General features: G+C 48.4%; 1 protein-coding gene across 7 annotated transcripts in view; it reads right to left on the reverse strand.

Annotated features, from left to right (window-relative positions):
• The window catches only part of ZNF609 (zinc finger protein 609), a 1,443,811-nt gene that overhangs the window by 622,674 nt on the left and 794,213 nt on the right, over positions 1–26,924 (reverse strand). For all 7 annotated transcript variants that reach the window (XM_069624676.1, XM_069624675.1, XM_069624674.1 and 4 more), the window contains exon 3: positions 12,730–12,955. In XM_069624676.1, coding sequence (XP_069480777.1) covers positions 12,730–12,955 — 226 coding nt within the window. The remainder of the gene's footprint in view (positions 1–12,729; positions 12,956–26,924) is intronic.

A 26,924-nucleotide genomic window follows, 5' to 3' on the forward strand; every position in this document is an offset into this window, starting at 1 on the left:
TGTGTTTAGCGTGTGTATGTGTAACGCTTTTGTCGCCGGGGGACTTCCCCATAGTCGCCGGGACGGACGACCTTCCGAGGCCGGGGACGTGCGTTCGGCTGTCTTTCGACGCCTTGGTGCCCTCGCCGTCCGAAAGTTCGGCGTCGCTGCCGTCGCTGAAGGTACCCTCCGCCTCCATAGCTGCTAGCTTGGCGTGGTGGGCCCAACGCTTGGTGGAGCGGTCCTTAAGAGTTTTGGCCTTAAACCTACTACAGGCCCTGCAACCCGTCTCGGGGTGGTCTCTGGGTAGGCAAAGGTTGCACGTAGCGTGCTTATCTACCCAAGGGTATTTCTTATTACACTTGGGGCAAAACTGAAAGGGCGTACCCTCCATACGCGCCTGTGGGCAGCGGGCAAGTGTGTGTAGGTAATAAGGTGTCGAGTGTGGAAGTGTACCACCCCCACTCTCCCTACTTGTAGGGCCGAGGCCAGCGGCCCAGGCCCGAGCCGAGGCGGAAGCCTCAAGGCCCAATCCGTCGGGTATTCGACGTTGATCTCCTCCCCGGTTCGGCGTCGAGATGTTGATCGACGAAAGGTTGGTCAAACGGGGCAAATTAGAATTAGTTTAGAGTGAAAATATGGCAAAGCCAGGGAACTCCGATGAAGTGCTTCCGACCAGAATGGCGGAAAAAAACAATCTGGGGATCCTAGACGCGTGAGGGATCATGGGTACAGGGGACGTCACACTAGGGATAGTATTACTAGCACGCCCTGTGTCGACGCCCATTTTTCGACTTCGAAAAACAAACTGTAATACTCCGCAGCTTCCACTAGATGTCGGCCTATGCACAGCATGTGATCTAAGCAGATTCCACAAGCCTCAGAAATATATATACACATGACGCCATCATTCCCAGCAAACGCATTGCTTTGCACAACGTCACCTCTCGACCGGCCACATATTGAGGAATCTGAAACAGCATATTTTGGACCCTCTCGTTGGAGGGGAAGACGAGGCTGTCCTTTGTTCGAATTAGAGCCCCTAGGAATTGCTTGATTTGGCTGGGCTCTAGGCTGGACTGCTTCTCGTTGATGGAGAAGCCCAGCTGGAACAAAAGGTCTACAGTCTTTTGGGTATTTGAGAAGCATGTCTCGTAAGAATCCCCTGTTATGAGCCAATCGGCGAGGTAAGGGTATACTGGGATGGACAACCTGCGCAGGTTGGCAGCTGCCACTACTTTTGTGAATAACCTTGGCGCTGATGCTATGCTGAAGGGTAGCACTCTTAACTGGCATTGTTTGCCCTCTATCATGAACCCGAGGTATTTTCTGTGCGCTGGCAACAATTAAATATGAAAGTGAGCATCGTTCATGTCCAGTTTTGTCATGTAATCCCCTTGCGATAACAGGGGGATTACTTCCTGTAATGTCACCATACAAAATTTTTGAGGTTTTACAAATTTGTTCGCTGGGCGCAGATCTAGTATAGAGCGCATGGTTAAATCCTTTTTGGGTACAAGAAAGTACATTGAATAAATACCTTCCGTTACCTGTGATAGAGGCACAACCTCTATAGCTCCTTTTTCTAGTAGCTGGTCCACTTCTTGAAGGATGGCGAGGTGTTCTGGTGACAGGCGTCGTCCCCTTGGGGGACTGTACGTTGGGGAGCAGTTGAATTCTATACAGTAGCCGCGGGCTATGGTTAATAGTATCCAGCTGTCTGATCTTATTCCCTCCCATGCTGGAAGAAAGGAGGTTAGCCGGCCCCCGACCAGTGATGCATGGGAGGGGACCCGAATCTTCGGGTCATTTGGTGTTGGTGGCTTGGGAACCTCTAGGGGTGGAGCCCCGACCTCTTCCCTTGCCACGACGCTGTCCTCTCTGGGTGTATTGTCAACTGGTTCCTTGACTCGAGGACCAGTTGCCTGCAGAATACTGCTACTGTTGCTTATGTTGGCGTTGGCCTCGAAAAAAGCGTCCGTTTCCATAACCCTGCTTGTTGGGAGGCCTTGAAATCTGATCTATGGTCTTAATGGTGTCAAATTCCTTTTTTGCAGTCTCTAGCGCGTCATCCACCGCCTTCCCAAAGAGGTTAGCATCCTCTATTGGTTTGTTAATGAGAGATGCTTGTGTTTCGGGTTTAAACCCCAAATTACGTAGCCAGAAATGACGTCTGAGGAGGATTCCTTGGACTAGGGAACGGCCAGCTGTTTCTGCAGCATCTAGAGTATTCTTAATGATGCTCTGGTTGACCAAGGTTCCCTCGGTAACCGTGGCCAGAAGCCAAGTTTTTAGGGGTTCAGGTACCTCCTCAATGTCTTTGCATAGTTTGCCCCATTGGGCATCTGCATAACTAGCCAGTAAGAAGGAGTGGTTAGCAATCCTGGTGGAAAAGGCTGCCGAGGCTGTAATCCTTTTAGCTAGGGCATACAGCTTTTTAGCTTCTTTATCTGGAGGTGCCTCGCTGGTTGATAGCGGGACCCCTGCCCTTTTTCTTGTATTAGTTACTAGTAGGGAGTCCGGTACTGAGTGGCCCTTGATGTATAACGGGTCCGATGGAGAAGGACTACATTTTTCTATCCTTGGGTTGACCCCTCTGACCAATGCGGGTGTAGAAAGCGAAGGAGTGATTTGTCTCTTTACTGAGGCAAGGAGGGGAATGGTTTGACTGACAGGGGGTTTCTCCTTGATAATCCTTTCAACGAAGTCTATGTCAGGAGAAATTTCCCCAGTCTCTATTTCGAAATGCGCTGCTGCTTTACGTAGTAGTGCATTAAAGGTAGGTTGATCGTCTATAGGTGACGTATACCTGATTGGTGAGTCTTGAGGGGAGGGGAGGGGGGGGAGGTTTAGGGCTTCGGGGTCTGTAGACGCTCCTGGGGACTGCCAGGGCTCTGAAGCACCTTCTTCTGGGTCTTCTTCAAAACCCCCATCACCCATGTCTGGGTCATCCTCGAAACCTTCCTGGTCTATGTTTTGTTCTTGTTCGTTACCTAAGAACTCCTCATCTTCATGAAAGTGGGAGTCCTCTTCAGTGAGGTCATACAACTCTACATCCCGCTGTGGGGGTTTAAACAGCCCAGGGTATTTAGCCCTAGGATCCTCCTGAGGCCCCTCTCTTGGTCTTTTGGGTGTTGGCAGGTATTGGGTAGATATAAAATTCTCCATTTTGTCCATGCAAAATTGGAGTCTCTCTAAGGTCCCTTGTGGTAGCCCAGAGCGGTCTGGGGGGGAAAAGGGAAGGCTTTCGGCCTGTAAACGCTTTGACCTATCCCATAACGTCGAGAATAAGCTCCCATCGCCTTCTGAAAATCCTTCTAGTAGGCTAGGAGTCCCTTTCGAGGGAGGGGGCGGTTCCTGCCTTCCTTCCGTCCGCCCCTTTTGGCGTTTCCCTCTATGTCGCCGGGGTGTTCATCCCCATAAGCAGGGCATGAGCCGAGCTGGTCGTGGCCGGGGACAGATGAGGAGCGTGACCGCTCCCTAGAGGGGTGTACAACCTCAGATGCAGAGGTCGGGTTATCACTTTCCTCTCCACTTTCGACGGCAGCGGGTGTGGAAACGGACCTAGACATGGCGTAGGCTGCCCGCCTCTTGACCCTGCGGTCCTGTAAAGTCTTGGGCTTAAGAAGCTTACAGGCCGCACAACCGTCTTCCTTGTGGTCGAGGGGCAAGCAACGGTTGCACCGTTTGTGCTGGTCTTTGCAGGTGAATTTGCCCTTGCAGCGCGGGCAAAACCTAAAGGGTGCCCTCTCCATAGCTGAGGGAACAGACAGACGTGATAACCCCGAAGGGAAAGGTGGGGAAAGAGAAGGGCATTCTTAAAGAGATAGCAAGAAATGTCCTATGACCCCACTCTCCCTACTGTTTGAGGCTGGCGAGGCCAGGCCACATGTTCGGTGACGCCGAAGGGTCTCCTCCGTCGAAGGCACAGCCGTCGAAGATCTTGTCGGCGGAGAACAGCTTCGTCGAAGGAGGAACGTAACGTTAAATAACGACCAAAGGTCGAGTGAGTATTTCTAAATAACGACCAAATGGTCGAGTGAATATTTGCAATGTCTCTCGAGGAGCTCTGCCTAAAGGCGACCAATATCTGGGCGGAAAAAAACGATCCGAGGGACCTCGACACATGAGGGATTGTCGGTACACTGCACGTCACTATAGGGATAGTGTTACAGACACGCCTTGTCCAAGTCCCCTTTTCGACTACGAAAAACAAAATGCAATACTCCGCAGTGACCACTGGATGTCGGACTATGCACAGCATGTGATTCTAAGCAGATTAACAAATATCAGAAACAGAGTTCATCCGTGCATAGATGTGAAGGTTACTGCAACCCTGCGCCAGTGCAGAGTACACCCATGAGTAGATAGGAAGAACAGGACCCCTCTTCCCCCTCCCCACCACCGAATGGTATCCAGAGTTTGGTAATGCACAGATCTGAAGACTTTTGCAAACTTGCACCGATCAAGTTCTCATCAGTTCTATCTACTCGCCTGGCAATCCAGTCCTCGAAATAAAAAGCTCTATAGTAGCCACATAATTTAATTTTACTTCAAGAAACCATCTGACTTGCACAAGTGATAATACGAATGTCCCAGTGATGGGAGCGGAGACCATACGTGGCAAGGAAAGAAAGTGTTGTCCTCTGGGTACAAGATGCAACACAAACACGGCCATACCACTATGCAAATACTAAATGGTTTCTCTGCATGCAAATGTGGACAATGTGTACCCATGGATAGAGAAGCGGACTATGTTTGGTGCTTACAAACAAAACAGTAACTAAACATCGGGTGAAGGCACAAACGTTCAGAAGGTAAACCATGAACATGTACAAACACGTTAAAAGTTTGCAAGAAGAAAAAAAAGGTCCGTCTCTGCAAGCTTTATCAAAAATACTAAAAATACCAGAGCTTGTTGCCAGATATCAAAAAAGCACAATAAGGTGTGTATCCGAACATGCAAAATCTAACTTAATGCTAGAAGTCTCACATGACCGGAAATGTCACCGTTATTTAGGGAGGAAATGTTATTTTACTGCTATTTGAACTATGGGATTGCATTCCAGGTGGATCTTTCACTACTAAATAAATGCTTAAGCCTATCACGAACGGAAATTTGGTGTTCCCTAAAAAGCAGCTTCACATTAAAAATAGGCCTTCAAAACCTATTAAAGCTTCTGTTCACAAGGCACGAATCTACATTTAAAGAATGACATTTCACAACTTGTACTAGAATAACACTTGGACCACTGTGGAAAAAAAACGACATACATGTCACGGAGAGAGAGCGAAATAGTTGGAAAGTCGTGTAGCTGCTTGTAGCTTAGAAGAGCAGGGGGGTTGGAGTAGCTTCAGACTCCCAGATCCAACTGTTGCCATATAAACATACTCATGTGACATTAACCATGTGTTTGGGAATCTGTATAATGGGCTGCCGCACCGCAAAGTGTGCTAATGCATATCAGGTTGCTCCAAAACCAGGAGGAAATTACAGATGTAGGGTGACCAGAATAAAAAAAAAGGGACAGGCCATAGACATAGAAGTAGAACTACAATAAAAATCGGTAGTCCTACCTCTATGTTGCTGGCCTGTTGCAGTGGGGCAAGGGGGGGGGTGTGGGTGGTGTGGAGAGGATATGTGCACCCAGGGTAAGGGGGAGGAAATGTGGGCGTGAAAAGCATTCATGCCCCCATTTACACGCAGGAAAAGTCGCGCCGGGACCGGATTTCGTACTCTGGTCCCGGCAAAAACCAGGACCATAGCCAGCCAGCCAGCCTGCCTTGCAATCCCTGGACGGGGTTTGGAAAATTAATAAACTCCCGGGACGGAGTGCGATTTCCCCGGACTGTCCCGGGAAAACCTGGACGTCTGGTCACCCTATACAGATGGCTGCAAGCCTGGGTTCGGAGCAACTTAAGTGGTCACTGAACCTGGCACTACTGTCACTCCTCCCACCCCCAAATACATTCACTAACAGAGCCCCTTTCCACCCCACCCCCAAGATCCCCTCACCCCCCTAAAACTCCCTACCTGTAACTGGTAATTGCCATGGAAATGGAAGAGGGGCTCCGAGCAGAGACCCGCTTTCCATTTTCATGGTAATCCTGACTGTCCCCGGGCCGCTGCAGCACAACGCAATGCAGGACTTTAAAAAAAAAATTATCGCCATTAGCACCTCGAGGGTTTGTCTCAGGCTGCTAAAAGCAATAATATGGTGTTCTTCAGGCTTCACCGGCCTGGTAATGGCACCGGGCCCCCAGTGAAGCACACAAAAAGCAGTATTATTACTTAACTAGAAGACAATTAGTGCATATTGGGGTGGGGGGGTGAATAATGGACACAAAGCTAGTAAGCTACGTGCTGCATCTCACAAGAAATAAAGCTATTCACCGTAATGACTACCTTACTCCTAGTCCCCTTTCCTCCATACTTGTGGGACATTCCATCCTTCGGGGTGGGACCGGGGCACATTTGTAAGAAAGCATGAGAGGATGTGGGGGTTTAATGATCCCTACGCTTAAAATATTTGATTGTGTTCAAGGTTTCTTATTTTGCTTTGTTTTTTTCATTTTATTTCTTTCCTTTACCTTCTGTCACCTTACTCCCTGTATTCAGTTCCCCTCTGCTACTTCTTAAAGATATATTTAGGAAATTATGGGTGAATAAGTATCACCTTGTGCATTTGAGATATTGTATTATGTTCGATTGCTTCTGTAAAGTTCTAAATGTATAAAGTTTTGAAAAAAAAATGAAAAAAGAAAGCATACAAAATTTTGATTTGACCTTTTATTTTTAGCGGGGTAACCCCAACCTCCTGAGCTTCGCCCCGCGCATCGCCCTTCAGTCCTTTTCTATCGCCAGGTCCGAGACCTTTTAAGCAATAATAGAGGATACTTATTAGAGGGGACGGCGGGCGTATGGAGGAAAGGGGACTATGGACTAGGAGTAAGGTAGTCACTAGAGTGAGTAAATTTCTATACTCCTACATCCCGTCCCCTTTCCTCCATACTTGGAGATTTCCAAGTACACACCATAGGTAGTACGGGTGGATGGAAAACCCCCTTTACTGGAATAAGTTCTGAAGAACAGGCTGGCCAAAATGGGCAACAGCCCTGGAGCTCAGGTAAAGAGGATGGGGAGGTCCACGAAGCTGCCTTGGCGATGGACTCCCAAAGGACATTTTTTCATTTTATTTAGCCTTTTTAAAGTGCTAACACGGCTCGGGGGCATCGAGGCGCTATTACAGGAATATGTCTCGTAGTTGCATATTTATAACACGCTTAATACCCGGAGGTTTCTAAGCACGGACCCGGGGATCGAACCTGTGTTGCTTCGTGTCGTCTTGTTTCCAAGGCAAGCACGTTGCCGCTGAGCTAACCTCCCGGGACATACTTTTGGAAGGCAACAGCAGTCGCTTTGCCACGGACTAGATATGCATGGATGCTCTTCAGTTGTTGAACGCCTTGAAAGCTATAGGCTTCTGAAGAACATGAGGCAATCCAGTGGGAGATAGTTGCTTTGGAAGCTGATTTCCCTTTCAGGTCTCCGAACATGAGAAAAAGTTGCGAGGAGCTTCTGAGTTCATTCGGTCTATCGAGGTAAAACTTCAGGGCTCGCCTGACGTCCAAGTTGTGTAAAACTCTCTTGTCATCAGATGCAGGATTAGGAAAGAAGACAGATGAGGAGATCGATTGGATCAAATGAAAATCGGTAACCACGTTAGGCAGGAAGAAAGGATGAGTGCGAAGCACAACCTTATCCCTGTGGAAAGTGAGGAACGGCTGTTCCACGGAAAGAGCTTCGAGCTCACTTACTCGCATCGCCAATGTAGTTGCAGTCAGAAAGGCAATCTTCCAAGAAAGGTACTTAAGATCAGTAGTGGCCATGGATTCAAATGGCATAACAGTGCGGACCACATTCAAATCCCATTTGGGATGAGGGGTGCACACCGGCGGGAAGAGATGAAGAACCGCAAAATGTCTTTTAATGACTGGATTAGTCAATGAAAGGAACAGCTTTCCGTGGACACGTAGGCCGCAATAGTGGGTAAGTTCTGCATGACATAACATGGATGCCAGAGACAGCCAGATGAGAAAAGATAGAACGGTGTTGACCGAAGCTTGTTTGGGATTGAGCTGTTTAGCTTTTCACCAATGGCAAAACCGGAGCCATTTGCTCCTGTACTGAGCCCTCAAAGAAGGCTTCCTGGCCATTTGATTAATGTGCATATTGTCTTTGGACAGATTGAAGTGTGTTAACGATCTGAGCTCAGGCACCAGGCCACCAAGCTGAATGATCATAGGGAGGGGTGCCCCATATGGTGAATGCTCTGGTGAAGCAGGTCGGGAATTTTCTGCAATGTGATTGAGGAAAGTTTCGGCAGATGCTTTAGTTCAGAAAAACAGAATCTAGCTGGCCACCAAGGAGCCATGAACATGAGAGTGCAGTTCAATGTGCTCCCGAGCTTGCAGAGCGAAATTTTGTACGGCAATATCCACGAGGACGGGAGACTTGGTGTCACCCTGCTTGTTGATGTAAAACATTGCCACCAAATTGTTTGTGCGAACACGAATTACACTGTTGCTGCAAGGGAGGTATTCCAAATTGCCGCCATGGTCCACGAAGGCTGGGCCGCCGTTTTGTCAGCGACTGAGGCAAACTGCGTCACAGGAGCAAGTGAGGCAATAGTCTCCTCAGGGAAGTCAGGGGTCTTGTGTGCCATCTTAGCCTTGAAACAAGGAACCTTGGCAGAGCCGGTACTGGCAGATCTAGGGTGTTTACTCGACACCTTAGGGACTGCCCCAAAATTAGCCTCTAGTGGAGGATCCTCAGCAGAGCCGGTACTGGAAGGCCTGTGGTGTGTGGCCGCCGCTTTTGCCCCGTCAACAGAACTGGTACCACCATGGCCGTGCGTGTGAGAAGGCTGAGGGTTATACCTTACAGCTTAGATCCTCGATGAGGGACCCTCAATTATGTTGGTGTCGGATTTAGCCCCATGAAGGGGAACCTCAGGTTTAACCCTGTTATGTATAGACGCCTCAAGAGGGGCCTCGAGACGAGACTCGGTGCAGTTAACTCCAGATGCGGAAGCCTCTGGGCGAACCCTGGTTTCCAGAGCCACAGAAGAACTGGGCCCAACTTTAGCCCCCAAACGGGGAATATCGGCAGAAGATCCGGTTTCGGCAGACCCGCTGCGGGGGCCCTCGATGAGTATCCGGTGCGCCTTGCCGAACTGAGACAAAACAGGAGCACAGGGAACTGTAAGTGTTTCTCTCCCAGGGAGAGCTGCAGATATTTCCGATGCAGACTCCCCATCAGGATGTGCATGTAAGCGTCCTGAAGGTCCCCTACATGAGCCAGTCGCCCTTTCGCAGAGAGGACTTCGTTTGGCAAGGCGTGATCATCTTGAATTGTTGAAAGATTGAACTGGGAAAGATCGAGGATAGTGCGCAGGCCAGCCTGGTTGGGTTTGGGCACTGAAACTGGAGTAGAAGCCCTCATCTTGCTCCCTGAAAGGAACAGTTTCCACCACTCTTAGGTCCAGAAGTTTCTGTACCTCGGCTCTGAGGGATAGCGCCCCGATCTGCTGGAAGGGAGGGTTGAAGGGTGAGGTGGGGGAGGGGCAAGCGGAAGCCCGGCCAAGCGTTGGACAAAACCCACCAGTCTTCGGTGATGGTCTGCTACGCTTCCAGATAAGACAAGATTCGTCCTCCCACCGGAGTCTCGTGCGACCGACAAAAAATATAATTTGGATGATTTCTCGGCAAGAAGACTACCTGTCCCTGGAGAGGAGCCTGATGGGCTAGAGAAAAACAGACCACCTTGCCGCTGTTGCTTTCAACCGGAGCTTCAGTTTGGCGCGCACATCTATCCTGAAACCAGAGAAGGACCGAGTCTGGGACCCTGACCTCTGTACATAAGGGGCCTTAGCTGGAGCTTTCGCCAGGACCGATAAACATGTGGCAGTTTGGGTACTTGCTTTCGTCTTTTTGAGTTCCTCGTCTGTAGAAGAATGAAACAATTCCTTGCCATCAAAAGGAAGGTCCAGTACTTTGTCTTGTACTTCCTTTGAGAACTTTGTTGCATAGAGCCATGCCTGGAGGCAGGTGTCAACCCGACCATAAGGCCTCGAGCAGAGGTATCTACATGGTGTGCCACAGCCTCTAGTAGATCCTGTGCTAACACTCGGGCATCCGACAAACTGGCTTTAAAAGTCATCTAGCCTATCCGCATGAATACACTCCTGGAAGTCGTCTAACACTTTCCACAGCCCCAGATTGGCTGCTGACAGGATGAGCTCAGTGTTCGCTTGACGAAGTTGCAGCACCGAATTGGCAAAGACCTTCTTGCTCAAGGCGTCCAAAAGTTTATCCTCTTTTGAAAGGATTTGGGCCGTTGCCGTTGAAGATGCAAAGGCTGGCTTGAACTGGAGGGTGGCCACTGCCACCACCATTGAGGAAGGGAGCGGACAAGCCGATAAGGGCATCTCCTCAGAGGCACAAAGCTTGTATCAAGCGTCAATTCTCTTGTTGAGGTGTAGCCCGGTGTGGGGTTTATCCCAGACCTTACGGGCCTCAGTCAAGACGTCTTCCTGGAGCAACAGGCCGGTGGGCTCCTGAGGTGACAGGGTGAAGCTTGACCGTGGAACGGTTGAGGGCTGAACCTCTCGGTTCTGTCGGTGCTGACTTTAGCTGCAAGAAGAGGAACCTCTGGTATTTAACCCAGAATGTGTAGCTCCCTCAGGAGGGGCCTCGAGCCGTGACTCGGAATGAAAAGCTCCAGAAACTGAGACCTCATGTCGTACCCCAGTATCAGTGTGGAAAGCTCCAGAAATTGAGACCCCAGGACGAACCCCAGTATCCAGAGCCACAGACAAACTGGGTTGGACCTTAGCACCCAAATGGTAATCCTTGGAACGGCGTCCGGTTTTGGCAGGTCCGCTGCAGGAACCCTTGAAGAACACTCGGGTGCGCCTATTAGGCCCTTGAGGCACCTCGGGGAACATTTCTTCTTTTCGTCGATGAAAGGCTGGAAATGAGGTGGAACGTGCTGAAACACTTCCTCCCACCAAAGACGACGACGTTGGAGTGCCCCGGACGGAGAGGGAGTCGCAGTAGAAGCACGAATCCCAGCGATGTTCCGGGCCTAGACACACCAAGTAAAGAGAGGGGGTATCTGCCCTCGCGAAGCGACGTTCGGATGAAGAAGAGGGCACGAATCCCAGATGCTCCAGCCTAGACAGAGGACTAGATGACAGAGGAACCAGAGCAGGAAGGACAAAAGGGAATACAAATTAAAATTCCCAGTGACGCTAGTGCGTCCAGCCCCGACTGCATGGAGAAGAGGACTGTAGGGCGATGTGTGGGGCGGAGCTCAGGAGGGCGGGGTTTTGCCCATGTGTGGTACCCTGTATAAAAATAAAAGGACAAAAATCAACATTTTTGATGCTTTTTTTTACAAAAGTGCTCCGGTCCGGTCATGTCCAGAAGGACGGAATGTTCCACAAGTATGGAGCAAAGGGGACGGGACGTAGGAGTATTTAGATTTGTGCCATGCTATGCATTAGCGCCTGTTCAGTGGGTGATGCCCATTAAGCAGGAGCTTCCTTGCTCAAACTTTCTTTCGGTCCCTGCCACGGTCAAGAACTGCAAATGCTACTAAGTCGCACCAGGGCACAGTGGGTCCTCAAAGGATATAATAGATGCCACCACATTGCACACTAGCAAATTACACCAATACCATCAGTGTAGAGGATTAGTGAATGGAAAGATTTTAAAACGAGCCCAACGCCCAAGTGAAGATTGATAACTGACAGAAAAAACGTAAGAAATAACAAAACTGACCAGGTTTCAATGACCTTTACAAAAACCAAACCATCCAACAAAAAAATGCTAAATACACTATTTTCAAATGCGCTGTTTCCGGCATTCCATGCTGACAGCACCAGAGTTCTCAAGTCCCACGTATCCTTTGAAACTACGAAACTCTGAAAATCTTTCACAATCAGGAGGTGCGATAAGCATGTAACCAATGAGAGTCTGCGAGTTTGAACACTAGCTAGGACTATTTTCATGAAGCATAAATGCACCAAAACGTACACATGTGCCGTAAAGGTTTGCAATGAAATTACAATAGCCAGGTGGGTCAGAATACACCATGAAGAGCAGTTCACACAAGAACAAATATCTCCAAGAATAACTGTGCATTTAAGCGTAAAAGAAAAACAGGCAACAGCAGACTTGCGCAATTATCTATACTACGCCCTCAATACAACATGTAATGGTTTCTAATGTGTATTGGGCAAAATACTATAACCCCTTGTGTGGCAACGCTTTTCTACATCTGTGCAGTTTGAGATTGTACAGATGCACCTCAGCTTTTAGGACACATTATTCAGTCTTCTCTTAAATGATCATTATGTGCTCTTGAAGCAAAATTAATACGCAGACACGATGAGTACAGCAATGTGAATGGTACCGAGTGAAAAATAACAGTTAATACTGCATTGCCAAATCCTCCTCCTTATTACACTTTCTGTTACTTGCATTGCATGATTAGTCCTGAGCCAATGTGCAGATCATACCACTATCAGTCCTATTTTAATGTAGTCTAGAGATCGTCACATACAGCCATCTATTAACACGTGTTAATATGCAAAACAGTAAAATGTTTATGATGAAACTATTTTTTTAAAACGACATTCATAGGCAAACACCAACTCTGGTTGCAGATTGATAGAATATTACCGTCTTCCGTCTCCTGCCAGACAATCCCTTCCAGATTTACGCTGGTGCCCGGCTCGCAAGGGCCCAAACATTCAGGCTCGGTAGCCAGAGCGACGTCGCAGGTGTTGACTCCCACCGAGCGGGTGCGTACCATGATCTGCTCACAAGGCGACGAAATGTCAGCGTTGACCACCGGTACCAGGAGGTGCAAGGGCAGCACAGGCGGTGTGGAGACTGGGGACTCCATCTGGAGAAAGGAGAGAAAGATGAGGGCAGTCAATACCACTACACGGGGAAAAACAGCGCGAAACCCAGCCTAGGTGTTATGCATCCGTTTACAAGCACAGAGCGTTGTACAATGGCAATGGATATAATCATTTAACCGTGCTAACTTGCAGAAAGTTCATGCATGAGGTAAGACTCTGCAAGGTCCAGAATTAAAACCACACTGGCAAGGAATTCCTTCTTGTCCCTGCATATGCATAAAGAAGTGTTAGGCAGAATCCTGTGCAGTGCCCTTAGGGACCACTACACACAATTAAGACTACAGGTAGTGATACAAGTTTTACCTTTGGTACAAGCCTGTACTACTATGTCATAGTGGTAGCAGTGACGGAGCTTATCTCAAGAGTGTATGAGCAGTAGCAGAGATTACACAAAGGGACCACAATTACTGTGACTCAAACAAACACTGACTCAAGGTTTCAGATAGAAAAATATAAGTACATTTATGTTTAAACCATTCGTTATAAACAAAACACTTCTATTAAACTTCAATAAAAACCACACGTTAAATATACTACAACTAACCAATTCACTTTGTACAGTAAGTCTCAGGGTAAGTACCCTGAGTTTGAATGGACCGGTGTTAGGCACAAAAACACGTTACCGCGGATATGAAAGCGATCACTTTTTGACAGTTCGGTCTACTAAACAAACGCATTTCCGTGACATGAAATGCTACTGGGGCAAAAACACACTTAGCACCCGAGATACCCAGAGGGAGTTGGAGGTAAAAATTACAGGCAATATTTTGGTTAGGCAGGCAGAATCAAGAAACGCTCAGAGACAGGAGTTCAAAAGTCAAAGGGCCGGAGCCAGGGTCGAAGACACCGGGGCCAGTTGCCGAAGATCACACGGTCTACAGTTCACAATTCAACAGAGCCAAAAGTACTTCGATATTGTCAATGTTCGGAAGCAAAAGTTATAAGGAGGAGGGAAGACAAGGTCAAGCCTTGGAAATGAAGAAAAAGATTCACCCAGTTTCCTCAACAGAACACAGTACCTTGTTCCAATGGTGCAGCTGGTTCCCTGGCAGTTGTTCCTGTTGGTTTCCCGCAGACCCACGATTCCTGGAGCTTTGTCGAGAAGGACGTCTGAAGGGGGTCTGCACCACACAAGGATGAGGCGGGCAGCAGGGACACGGAATAAAAGGTGTGCTCCTTAAAAACAGGAGAGGCTCTTCAGGTGGCTATCTGGACCACTACAGCAGTGTGCAGTGATTTCGACCACGGAAGAGGATCTTCTGGCTGTAGAAGATGAGTTGGTTCTCCCCACCAAGCTCAAGGGAAGTCGACTCCAGACTGGATCTTCTCCGAGTCGTTGAAGGGCAGATGGCTCAGGACTGCAGCAGGGCTTCACCGGGACGGGGTAGTTGCAGCAGCCGTCATTCTCTCTGCTTCTCTTCGGTTCCGTGTAGTTCCAGTGGCGACTCTCCGACTTCTAGCCCAAGAGACCTGCCTTTTATGCGAAAAACCCCCATTCACACAGCCTGGCTGTCAATCACCCAGCAGTGGGGTTGTCCAGCCTGGACAACTACCCTGGCCAATCATGACAAAGTGCGACTTGGGTTTCCTAGGATACCCTGTGCAGGGGGTGACTACACCCCTCCCTCAGATTCACCCCACCTAGACACCCATGCGCTTTGAGGAGGGCTTCTGGGCAGAAGCCCGCCAAAAGACAGTGAACAAAGAAGGCGAACCTAGTTTGCTGCGCAGAGTAAAACACAAGAAGGACTTTAACAAAAAGAAATGACAAATAAACCCAACTGGAGCCAAAAGAAAGATGATTTGGTCAAGCGAGTTTATGTTCTAGGCTAATATAATAGCCAAGAACAGTACCACATTTATCTAATATAATCGTGGTAGAAAAGTTAGGGTAGATACCACTGCCACCAGCCAAGTCTAAATGTTAAAAGAGCGAAACAATGCTCTAGGAGGTACAGATAATAAGGGATACGAGTTAACCCTTTCCAGTACTCCATGGAAGATGGGGTGTACTGGATCTGTGGTAGATTGACTAAGTAAAGTTAATGGTAACTTTACCCTTTTCTGGGGGACAGTAGGCGCCTCAGAAATGGAGTCGAGGGAAGTCTCAAAGACAACCCGGTGCCACGGCACGGAAGGTGCTGTAACACACATACAAAGAAGGGGGCTACTGAAGTGGTGTACTTCAGAGTCCACAATCACAAAAACAGATGGAAACCCATAGCAAAACACAGGTAAGAGTTGGGAAAAAGCTCTCACTCTTACCAGGTGGAAAAAAATAAACTCCAGAAGTCCAGCAAAGCTGCTTGGGGACTCACTAGGTGAGGGAAATTAGCCATAAATGAAATTCTCCCTAACAAGAAGCCCTGCACTGTACAATATACATGAACAGACAGCGAGGCACAGATTACAGTCATTGAACTGTGCAAGTGTGACATCTCACTGTGGTTTATAGAAGAGAAAGGAGCAGCCAGGTATGTTGAGCTATGCCAGAAACAAGCTGTGCAGGGACACATCAAAAGGTTTACAGTAAAGACAATACCGACCTGCAAAAACGAAAAACAATGAAATACCAAAAGGAATGTGTAGTAGGATCTGACTAATGTTAAACCTGGGGCCACCTCAAAATGTACACACCCTAGCTTTCTGCCTTCACTCGGGTGGCACACATCTCCAAAAGAGCTCCAATATCTATTCACTGCTGACAGCAACCAACTAGTAATTGCCAGGTTCATGTCTCGTCAGCGCATCTTTGTAGGGCCCTTTGGCATGGTTTAGGACAAAGCTAGACCCATCTGCCTAGGAGGTTATCATTCAATACGGAATCCTCACTGCACGCTATACCACTCCATCCTATTCCATACCTGCTCATTAGGATTTCTTTTAATGCTGCCATCCACACACTCCTTATGAGGAAGTATTCCTAAAGCACATAATTCGCCATTTTAATCCAGCAGCCTAAGGTCCGGATATCCCTAATGGGAGCAATGTATTGAACAAAAAAGACCTAGGTGCTATGAAACTACTACAGTGGTGAGTTGGCATAGCATAAAAGCCTAACATATGTGAGACAGGCATGGTATCAAGAGAGACACAGACTCAAAAAAGTAATAGTTTGAAATCCTGTATTATCAAACTTTGTGGGGTTGGTACAATGCCTATCTGGCACTAACTCTAAGGGGACTGTTCCCTCAAGTTAGGTTTTTAAGGGCCGTCGATGTCTAAGTCCAAAACCAAAGTTCACCTGTGTCCAAAGCTCTGCTTGCCCTCACTCTTAAACCAAATGTGATAGGGGGTCTTCTCAATGGAAAAATGGTGACTCAAAACAGAAAGGTAAACCACAGCTGGTTTCAGGTAGTCTTACCAATAGGTGAGGTTCTGCCGGTTCAAACTCAAAAAGGGTTGCCTTTGGAGTCTTCCACGTACGGCTCTTGTCGCAAGTCAAAGTTCACAATGTCTCTGGGTCTCTTGAGATTGCCTTCCCCAAGCTTTGATCCTTCCAGTGTCAAACAAAAATACACAGTTCCTGTTAGGCCTCTTTGGGTTCCCTTCCACAAGCTTACACCCCTCTGCGTCAATAGATTCACAGATTCTTACTTACAATTCCACTGAGAAATTTTAATTTCAGTTATGCCTCTGGTGGGCCCCTTAGGGTTGCCTTCCCCAAGCTTAGGCCCCTTGAGTTTCAAACAAACACCAAGTTCCTCAAACAAACACAAAGTTCCTCAAACAAACACAAAGTTCATCTTGACAGGATGTACCCTTCACTGTTTAGTTCTCTCACAGTGCAGGGTCAGAGACTTTTGAGAACACTGGGTTATTTTCTCTCACCAGGCGTGACCACTCTGCCCTCTAGCCCCTCTCATTGTTCTATAGCACCTATTCACTTCCTGTGCCTTTTTTCACTGTGCCTTTTTCTCCTTGGTTGTGTGCCGTGCACACCTTTTCCGGCCTTGCACTCTTTCACCTTTCGTTCTTAGTGCCTCTTGCATCCTGGTTACTTTTCTACATGCTTTCTTGCACACTTTTCAATGTGCTCTCTTGCACCCGTACTGTCTCTTCAAATGGGCTTGTGGTCAAGGTCAGGGTCTCTCCACCTGCCCCTCAGATGCCCCCGGGACCAGCACACGTCTCAGGGTAACAAGCACTGCCCACACCAGGCCAACAGGCTGCCTTGCGTCCCGGCACGGCTCCCTAGCCACCCTGCAGCAGCTCATGCACACCAAGCCAGCTTCTCGGCATCCTGTACGCCGCAGGTTCATCCGGGTTCCTTTCCCTGCAGCCGCCTTCTCCTTGGCCTCTGGGTTCCATCCAGCAACCCCAGCTTGCTCTAGTTCTTGGCAGAACCACATCTTTAACTGTCAAATGGAGTCAGGTGTGCACAGTTGGGGAAATGTGCCTGACCTTGCTCGACTCTTAGTGGGACAATTCCAAGGTGTTAGATGGTAAGCCTCACTTTGTATCCCTATTTTGTTTCTATGGGTAATCCGCATTGCTCCTGATCCCCTCTTCTTTGTCCCAGTACTTAATGGAAATGGGGGTAGGGGGCAGATGGGGTGCGATTGAAAATACCTTGGATGGACTGAGGGAGCCTGAACTTGTCGTCGCCTCTTTTCATTACCAGGTGCAAGGACGTTTTGGGGCTCCTTAAGGTGGGGAAATGAGGTTGAGTCACCTTGTTTTAAAGAGGGGAATATCTGGAAGGAAAAAGGGTGTTCCCAGTACTACTTCTAAGTTTCGAGGAAGGAGAAACACAGTTAGAGCGAAGAGTTGAAGAAGGGCTTAGTCTTTCTAGATGAGCCTGAGATTTTGTCTTCCCTTTTGGTGAAGGAAGTATAAGGGGCAGGGTGAGACTGAAGTAACAATATCCCATGAACGAAGAGGGTGGGTAGGAAGGATTGGTACACGGAACATACCATGTCTAGCCTTCAGTGATTCTCCTCGCAGTCCCCAAAGACACCCTGCCCAGGTGATCCTCCCTCGCTTGTCCACCCCCAGGGTTGGGATCCAAGAGCGATGGCCCTCCCCTGGTCACCTCAGCAGCGGATCCCTGGGGACTACTTGGGAGAACGCCCTCAGGTTTCTCGCACATAATGTAACATTTCTAGGACTTCTTAGAGAAGTCTGCCAGAGGCGAGATGTTTTGCCAGGGGTGGAATGATATCAGGGATAATTTCCCTGAGGGTGATAGGGGAAGTGGGGGGGGGGGGGTTCAAGGAGGAGAAAGTGGTGCAATATCCTGTATATCTTAGAACACTGAGTGTAGTGTTGACTTATGGGTGTTAGGGCTGTGAGGCATTTTCGAGACAGCAGATTGTCAGTGCTAATGCATTGAAACAGTGGGCTGCAACAGTGTGGTTTTGTCTTTTTAGGGGCCTTACTTGTGAGGTGTAAAATGTTCTATGTTTTGTAGACATTATACAATGGAGGATTCTTAACAGGGAAACAGTTTTCCGAGGGACACTGTGCAAAGGAAGGAGTATGCAAAATATCTGCTTTTGTGACAATGGATGTCAGCCTTTGTGGATCAAGGAAAACCATTGTGCCACACAAGACCAGGATGTCACAGCACTTTAAAATCGGTTTAACCTTTAAGGACCCTCAGAAAAGTACCCGATTTTGCCCTATGTGAGGAAGGGACCGCGAGACCTTCCCTGGAAGGAGAATTAGCCCCGGAATGTCAATGAGACCAGTGAGCACTTTAGCCAGAGTGTGGTTTCTCAGTGGAGCCTATGGAAAATGTCCTCAAAGAGGGAGCCTCAGGGTTGTCCCCAGTGGCATTAGCCTTAGTCTTGGTGTGCAGAAAGTCTGCAGAGGGGTGGCAGTATCGCCTTGAGCAAGATCCTCTGGGGCGCAGCACAAAGGTATTCGCCCCTGAGCTAGTGGCCTTGCTGGTACTAAGCTTAGCTCCTCGATGGGGAACGTTTTGGTCAACCCCGGTAGTGTTAGCCAGTGACTGAACCAAGGAGTCTCCTCCAGTGTGTAGATTAGTCCCCAAACGGGTACTTCGGTTGAGGCACAGTGGGAGAGGGGTATCAGGGGGGTGGGGGGTCACTAAGAATGCCGAGGACCATCGAGGACAGAGCCATACATGGCAAAAGATCACCAGACCTGGGTGCCCTGAATATTAAGTCACTTCCTAAATCGATGAATTGAGTACCAGTAAATTGGGTAACACCCATTTACAGTGATTGGAAGTGGGTAGATTCTGTTTAATTCATATGTGAAAATGAGATATTAAACTAGTATGCAATAGACAGACCAGATGCAGTACCAAAGGAACAGTACTAGAGTAGCTTGCTATGCAGACAGTGCATACCCACCAGTAATAGGGGGATCTTAAATACCGAAATGGCGTAATTCGTGGCTCCAGATGTTTCCTTGATTTGAACACTTCTGGAGGGAAAATCATATCTAAACACAGAATGGTCAACTTGAGCTATAACTATGCACCCACATCTAGCAGAGATACGTACCCCACAACAGCCAAGAATGCAATAACTCAGCGCAGCAGAGTGTGCAACTGGCTGCTGTGCTAGTGCAACATGCTATTGCTAGGTCCACATCACCTGCCAATTCGGCACGTCGACAATGAAAGGTAGGTTTTTAACTTTAAACTAAAAAGAAGAAAAAAAAATCAAAAAGTGTTGGTCTATTACAGTAAAGTATCTCATTCTGCACACTGAGACAAACATCTAATACGGCATCAATTTTATTATTGAGAGATTTTCTCTAAAGCCATGGGTGGGAAAGTCAAAACTATCAACTGCTGGCCCACGAGTTTGCATGCGTTCTAGACGTTTACCAACTACACGGGATAAGAGTTCCAACCCAACATTGAACAGCCATATAAAACTGCCTCCGATTTTACCTGCCAACAGTAGAAACCATTTCACACAATAGATTAGTAGAATTGTCCAGCTGCTATGGCGTCTAAGCCGAGTGTTTGCAACTCTTGGTTCTGCAGATATTTTGGACGCAACTCCCATCAGTCCTACCCAGCACAGACAATGGTGAGGGATTGTAGGGGTAACAGACCAAAGCATCTGGAGAGGCACAGGTTGTAGACCTTTGGTGTAAGCTCTAAATCGACAAACTATCTGCCTACATGTTGAAAAAATATGTACAAGTTAATCAGAGTAATTGAAAGGACATTTTAAAGTCTCTGGCTAGGAAACCACGGTGCCCACATAATACGTGGCGGAGGACTCCCTTTGGCAAAAACACAATATAGATGTAGCAGGTCTTCTTACACTTGCTGTGGTAACTGGAATGCAGGTAGACTGACAGATCTACAAGAGCACACATATGGATCGCCTGTGACAACTCATTAGCGGGAGACAGAAGCTTCGTCACCAGTGTCCTTCCATAGGGGCCACCTGCAGAGCATGAGGACCTCTACTGGCTTAGCACATCACCTCTGTTAGACTGATGCTTACTGACGGATGCTTACTGTATATACGTATTGTGCCCCTCTGTTGTGTTCCCAGTTCCCTTCTTCCTTGTTCCCCTCCCTCCGGATTCGTAGCCCGCCCACCACTCCCATGATTGGCCATCCCTGCCACCGTGTATGATTGTAGTGACTTGCAGCACACCGCGCTCGCCACTTAGCATCTTGGCTGAGCAGGTGCCTGCCGTGGCCACTGTTTGAAGGTAAGACCCTTCTGGGCCTCTTGAATTAGTTTGCCTGATCTTCTGCCGCTCCTCTGTTTGTCGTTGTGCGCCTCTCTCCTCTGTTGTGTTCCCGGTTCCCTTCTTCCTTGTTCTGCTCCCTCTGGATTCTCAGCCCAGCCACCACCCCACGAATTGGCCATTTTTGTCTTCACCTTTGATCCTCCCAGGGCAGCCCTCTGCCCGGCAGCCCCTACGGCTAAGGGCCCATAGGCAAAGGGCGGCTCCCACAGGGGCGGCTCCTGACTGTGTCGGCAGGTGTCCGCAGGGGACACCAGTCAGCCATCCAGGATAGTCCCACAGACTTTCCTGCCTACCCGCCTCCCATCTTCAGTCGCTAAAACTCAGGGTGTGTTTTTTCCCCATGTTTTTATAATATGCACTGTATCAGTATTAAAAAAAAAAAATTGCATTGTGAAACCTAGGCCTTTTCTCCCTCCATTCAGGAGTCCCAAACATAGGTTCCACCCCCCCTGTTTTTATAATATGCACTGTGTCAGTATTTAAAAAATTGCATTGTGAAACCTAGGCCTTTTCTCCCTCCATTCAGGATTCTCAAACTTAGGTGTGTTTCCCTCCTGTCTTAAAATGTGCATTTTGTGAGCTCCTAATCATGAGTGTCGTTGTATTGTCCTATTCCTCAATCTTGCTTGCCTCTCGCTGTCTTCTCTGCCTACTCTAGTGTCTCCCCCTCTCCCTCCCACCTCTCTCCTCTCCCACCTACTCTATGGTGCTCTCTGAACCCCCTATGTTTTCTAACTGCTTCTCTACTGACTAGCCTGGTCTCCTCACTAAATATGGTAGGAAGAACTTTAAAAAGGACCTCCTGGTCTCCAACCCTGGCTTCCCTATCGCTGACACTTACACCAGTGCCTCCTCCAAGGAAACTCTCACCGACATCCTCTTTGTCGCTCCTTCGCCAAACATATGGATGCTTCATATGGTCTCTGTGCTCTCTCCTTTCTCCTCTTCTCCCATTAATGGTGGCACCCGTTGGAACGCTCTCTTGGCCTCATTCCACTCCTCTAAAGGTCATCAATGTTTGAAGAGACCATCTTGGTCCAAGGACCTGAGCCCAACTTTCACCTATTTCATAAACGCTTCCCGCGCTTCATCAATTTACTTTCTTCTCCTGCTGTCCCCTCTCCCCCTTCCGCGGTTACTTCGCCTCCCCCTTCGGCCTCCTACTTGGCTACCCTGCCTTCTCCTTCCCTCTCTGCCCCCTCTCGGGCACCCTCTACACCTCCAAAGGGAGTACATCTGATATGTACCCCTCCAGGGAAGTCTTTCAAGGATGGTGACCTTCTCCATATTGCCACCTTAAACTCTTGCTCTGCTGTCAAACACTCCTCTGACATCTGCCGCCTTCTGGAAGAACTTCACCTCGATGTCCTCAGTCTCACCGAGACATGGTTCACAGCCAGCTCTGTCACTAGCTTTGACACGCTCCTACCTGACGGCTACAAGATCCTCTCCGTGCCCAGGTCCAACCGCTCCGTAGGGGGTGAAGCTCGGATTTTCCCAGAGTGGATTCCTGCCTCTGTCACTCCTACCCAGGCCTACTCCTCCTTTGAATGCCTTGTTTGCAGGCTCTCTCTCTCCCCTAGCCATTCCCTTACCGTGGCTACTATCTATCGGCCATCTGGATAGATCTCCTCCTTCCTCTCTGAGTGGGCGGACCTCTCCTCCTCACTCCTGGACTCAACCACTCAACATCTCCTCCTTCTTGGAGACGTCAACATCCACCTGGATGCCTCCTGTCCATCCGCTGGACTCTTCCATGACCTCTACGACTCTCTCACTATTCTCCCGTCTAGCCCGGCTTACTCTGCAGGGCACACTCTGGATGTTCTGATCTCCTTAGACCTTCCCCTTTCTGTCCCTCTCTCCACTCCTCTCTTCTGGAGTGATCCCTTTCTCCTCTCCTCGCACCTCACTCTCCCTACCCATCAGGCCAAGCCACTTCCATCATTGCCACCCACCTTCTTGGTCATCCGGCCCATGAAGCGCGTGTCAGTTGAGGCCTTCGCCGCCACCTTCTCACCCCCCCCCCCCGTCCTCTGGCTGACTCTCACCCTGACAAAGCCCTCAGCACGATCCACTCTGCTATATCTGATACTCTTGGTCTCCTTGCCCCGGTCATGAGAATCCGCTTGAAGCCCAAAGCCAAGTTTTACTCCTGGTACGACTCAGACCTCGTCACCCTAAAACGCAAGTGCAGGGTGGCCGATAGGAAATGGCGTGCTTCATGGACATCCTCTGACTAACTGGCCTGTCGCCTGCTCCAAAGGTAATATCCGCTCTCTGTCCTAACCAAGAAGAGCGCTCATATCCAAACCCGTGTCTCTGTGGCATCTAACAACTCGGCTGAACTCTTTAAAATCTCCAAGGAACTAGCCAATCCTGCTGCAGTCTTTAACTCTCCTGTCCTTTTCCAGCCCCTCGGCGCGGCACTGGCTTCTCACGTCATCTCTAAAACTCAGGACATCCTGTCCTCACTCTCCTCCTATCCCCTCCCTCCCTCTACTCCCTGCTCTTCCTCTGGCCCTTCTGCAGCCACCTCTCCTCCCTCCTTCTCTGCTTTTGCCCTGTTCTCCGCAGATGAGGATTCTAGACAAGTCCGATCTAGGAAAGTCTTGTCGAAACAGGTTCACACCCAGTTCCTCCAAAACTATCAAGGACCACATCGACTCCCTGGCTCCTGCCCGGGCTTATTTCTGCAATCACTCCTTCGCCACTGGAGTCTTCCAGTCCCCACTGAAGCACTCCCTTGTGTACCCTCTTCTTAAGAAGCCCTCTGCCGATCCCTCCTGCCCGGCTAACTATCTCCCAATCTCTATCACTCCCTTCCTGGGCAAGATCCTGGAGAAACTGGCCATCTCCCGCTTAATCCCCACACTGAATCTGTTGGTTGTCTTCATGACCATCAGTCTGGCTTCAGAGCTGCCAGAAGCACAGAAACTGCTCTCCTGAACATACGTGAAAACCTGCTCTCCAACGTTGACTCTAACACCCCTTGGATCTTCATTCTACTTGATCTCTCTTCTGCCTTTGACAATGTCAACCATGCAATCCTGCTCAACCGTCTGTGATAATCTGGGCATCACTGGTCAGGCTCTATCGTGACCGACTTCTTTCCTCTCGGACCGTCCCCCCCAGGTCCAACTTGGGTCCTTCCTCTCCTTATCTTTTTCTCTACCTGTGGCGTCCCCCAGGGGTCCAACCTCTCTCCATGGCTGTTCAACCAATACCTCCTTGCCCACTGCATCGCCGCTCTTTGCCCACGCTTTCACTGCTCCTCCCCTACTTCCCTCATCTCAGACTGTCTGCTATCCAAGAGTGGTGTGCCGCCAATGACCTCTGCCTTAATGCCAGTAAGACTGAGATTCTCCTCATCGGCAGACCCGCTCCCTCCTTTCCTGTACCTCTCTGGCCGGCCTTTCTTGGTGGCCCTCTTCCTGCTCCCATCTGCAAAGCTAAAAACCTTGGGGTCATCTTCGACTCCACACTCTCCTCTCTTCACATCTCTGACGTCTCTAAGAAGTCAAACTACCAAACGCACCTCCTCAGAGGTATTCTTCCTTTTCTCTCCTTCCCCCAGAAGCTCACTATCTCCAGAGCCCTGGTTCTCTCAAGACTGGATTACTGCAAAAGCCACTTTCTAAATCTGCCTGCCTCTGCACTCGGCCCTTTGCAACTCATCCAGAATAGGACTGCAAGACTTGGCCTTGGCCTCAAGCCCAGGGATGGGTTCTCTCCAGGACTGAAATCTCTGCACTGGCTCCCAGGTGCTGCGAGGATTAAGTTCAAAACCTCTGCATCTCAGGCCCAGGTCCCTCCCCCGCCAACATCACACACCTGCACTGCCTGCCTGGCAGCGCCCGCACTTGGGGACTGTTTCTGTATCCCTACAGTCCCCCTACCAGCCCTTGACCCCGGCTGTCTGCACTTACCCATGCGCTTGCCACATGCTGGCTGTTACTTTACTTCTTGTTATTATCTATTCCCGTGTGCTGCACTGTCCCTGCCCCCTGCCCACGCACGATCTAAATGATACCTGGCCTAGTAGGATCGTTGTTTGTCCTCCCTTTGTCCCCGTCGCACCTTGAAACACTTGTGTATAGACGCATTATAAATGCCATATCTCATATATACACATACACACATATATATATATATACACACACATACACATATATACATACACATACATACATACACATACATACACATACATACATACATACATACATATATACATACATATATATACATATATACATACATATATATACATATATATACATATATATACATATATATACATACATATACATATATATACATACATATATATACATACACATACATATATATACATACACATACATATATACATACACATACATATATACATACACATACATATATACATACACATACATATATACATATACACATATACATATATATATACATACATATACATATACACGTATATATACATATATATATACATACACATACATATATACATATACATATATACATATACACGTATATATACATATATACATATACACGTATATATACATATACATATATACATATACATACATACATACATACATACACATACATATATATACATACATATATATACATACATATATACATACATATATACATACATATATACATATACATACATACATATACACATATACATACATATACATATACATATACACATACATACATATACACATACATACATATACATATACATATATACACGTTGCAGCTCCAGAAACCTACGCCGTTTTGGCCCGGATTCATTTTCACAGTGTCTGAGCTTTGGGGAGGCAGGCCAAACTGCATTTTGCCATTTCTGGTCAGCAACTCTGCACTATCCAATGTAATTTGCTGGCTGTATTTATTGGGGATTGATAAGGCGCTGCTGTCTATACACAAGGAGTTTCAAGGCACAACAAGACAGCGGGGAGTGGGGGGGGGGGGAGTGAAAAAGGAAGGCAGAAACAAAAACTGTCCTACTAGGCTTTGTGACATTCAATCGTGCAAGTGCACTAAAAAGAAGTGCAAGGGAGAGGGGAGGGGGGAAGTGGTAGTCAAGGCGGAAGGGCACATGGGTTAAGCAAGTGCCAGGGGAGGCAAGGTGAACAGTGTCATGGTAAAAGCAGAGAAGGGAAAAAGGTCCATGCGCCAAGTATGAGGGACAGGGCTGAAAGGGCTCAAGGGGTGCAGGGCCAGCCAGTTAAGTGCAGGGGGAGGGAGATGGGGGTAGGGAGTAGGGGAGACCACGTGTAGGGGTGGATTGGTCAAGGAGGGCCTGGTGTGAAAATCTGAAATAACCAGGCAACCAGTCAAGAAACGGACAGGTAGATTAGCGGGGGAGAGGGAAGGAGGAAGAGTAAAGGAGGTTCTTGAGAAGCTTCTGGAACTTAAGGAGCTCCTGCTCAAGTCTTAGAGGGTTAGGGAGGTCATTCATCCAAACAGGTGGATCCCCTGCTCCTCCAGAACCATCAGGGACACCATTGTAGGTTTGCTTGCGTCAGCCCTGGCCGATTTCTGCAATCACTCCTTTGCCACGTGATCCTTCTCCCCTCACTCATCCAGCACTCTCTTGTGCACCCGCTCCTCAAAAAGCCTTCTGCCGACCCTTCCTGTCTGGAAAACTACTGCCCTATCTCCATTACACCCTTCCTGGACAAACCCTTGGAGAATCTGGCCATCTTCCGCTTTATCCACCACACTAAATCTGTTGGTTGTCTCCACAACCATCAGTCTGGCTTCAGAGCTGCCAGAGGCACAGACTGCTCTCCTTAACACCCATAAAGACTTGATCTCTAATCTGGATTCCAGCTGTTCTTACGTTCTCATCCTTCTCAACCTTTCCTCAGCCTTTGATACGGTCAATCATGCCGCCCTGATAAATCGGCTCCGCAATACCCTTCGCATCAAGGACCTGGTTCTGGACTGGTTGACCTCCTTCCTCTCGGCCTGACCTTCACAGGTTCAACTTGGCCCTTTTCTCTCCACCATCTCACTCTCCACCCGTGGTGTCCCTCAGGGCTCTATCCTCTTGACTTGGCTTAACTTCTACCTGGCCCCTCTAGCCCATTTGATCTTCTCTCTTAACTTCCAGTGTTATGTGGATAACACGCAGCTCTCCTTCAAGCTTCCCTTCTCTGCCGCCTCCTCTTCCTCTCTCATTTCCCGACTGCCTGATATATTTTATTTATAGCGCGCTTATACACA

The sequence above is a fragment of the Ambystoma mexicanum genome, chromosome 11, assembly GCF_040938575.1.
Source record: "Ambystoma mexicanum isolate Mex_15411 chromosome 11, UKY_AmexF1_1, whole genome shotgun sequence".
Lineage (NCBI taxonomy): Eukaryota > Metazoa > Chordata > Amphibia > Caudata > Ambystomatidae > Ambystoma > Ambystoma mexicanum.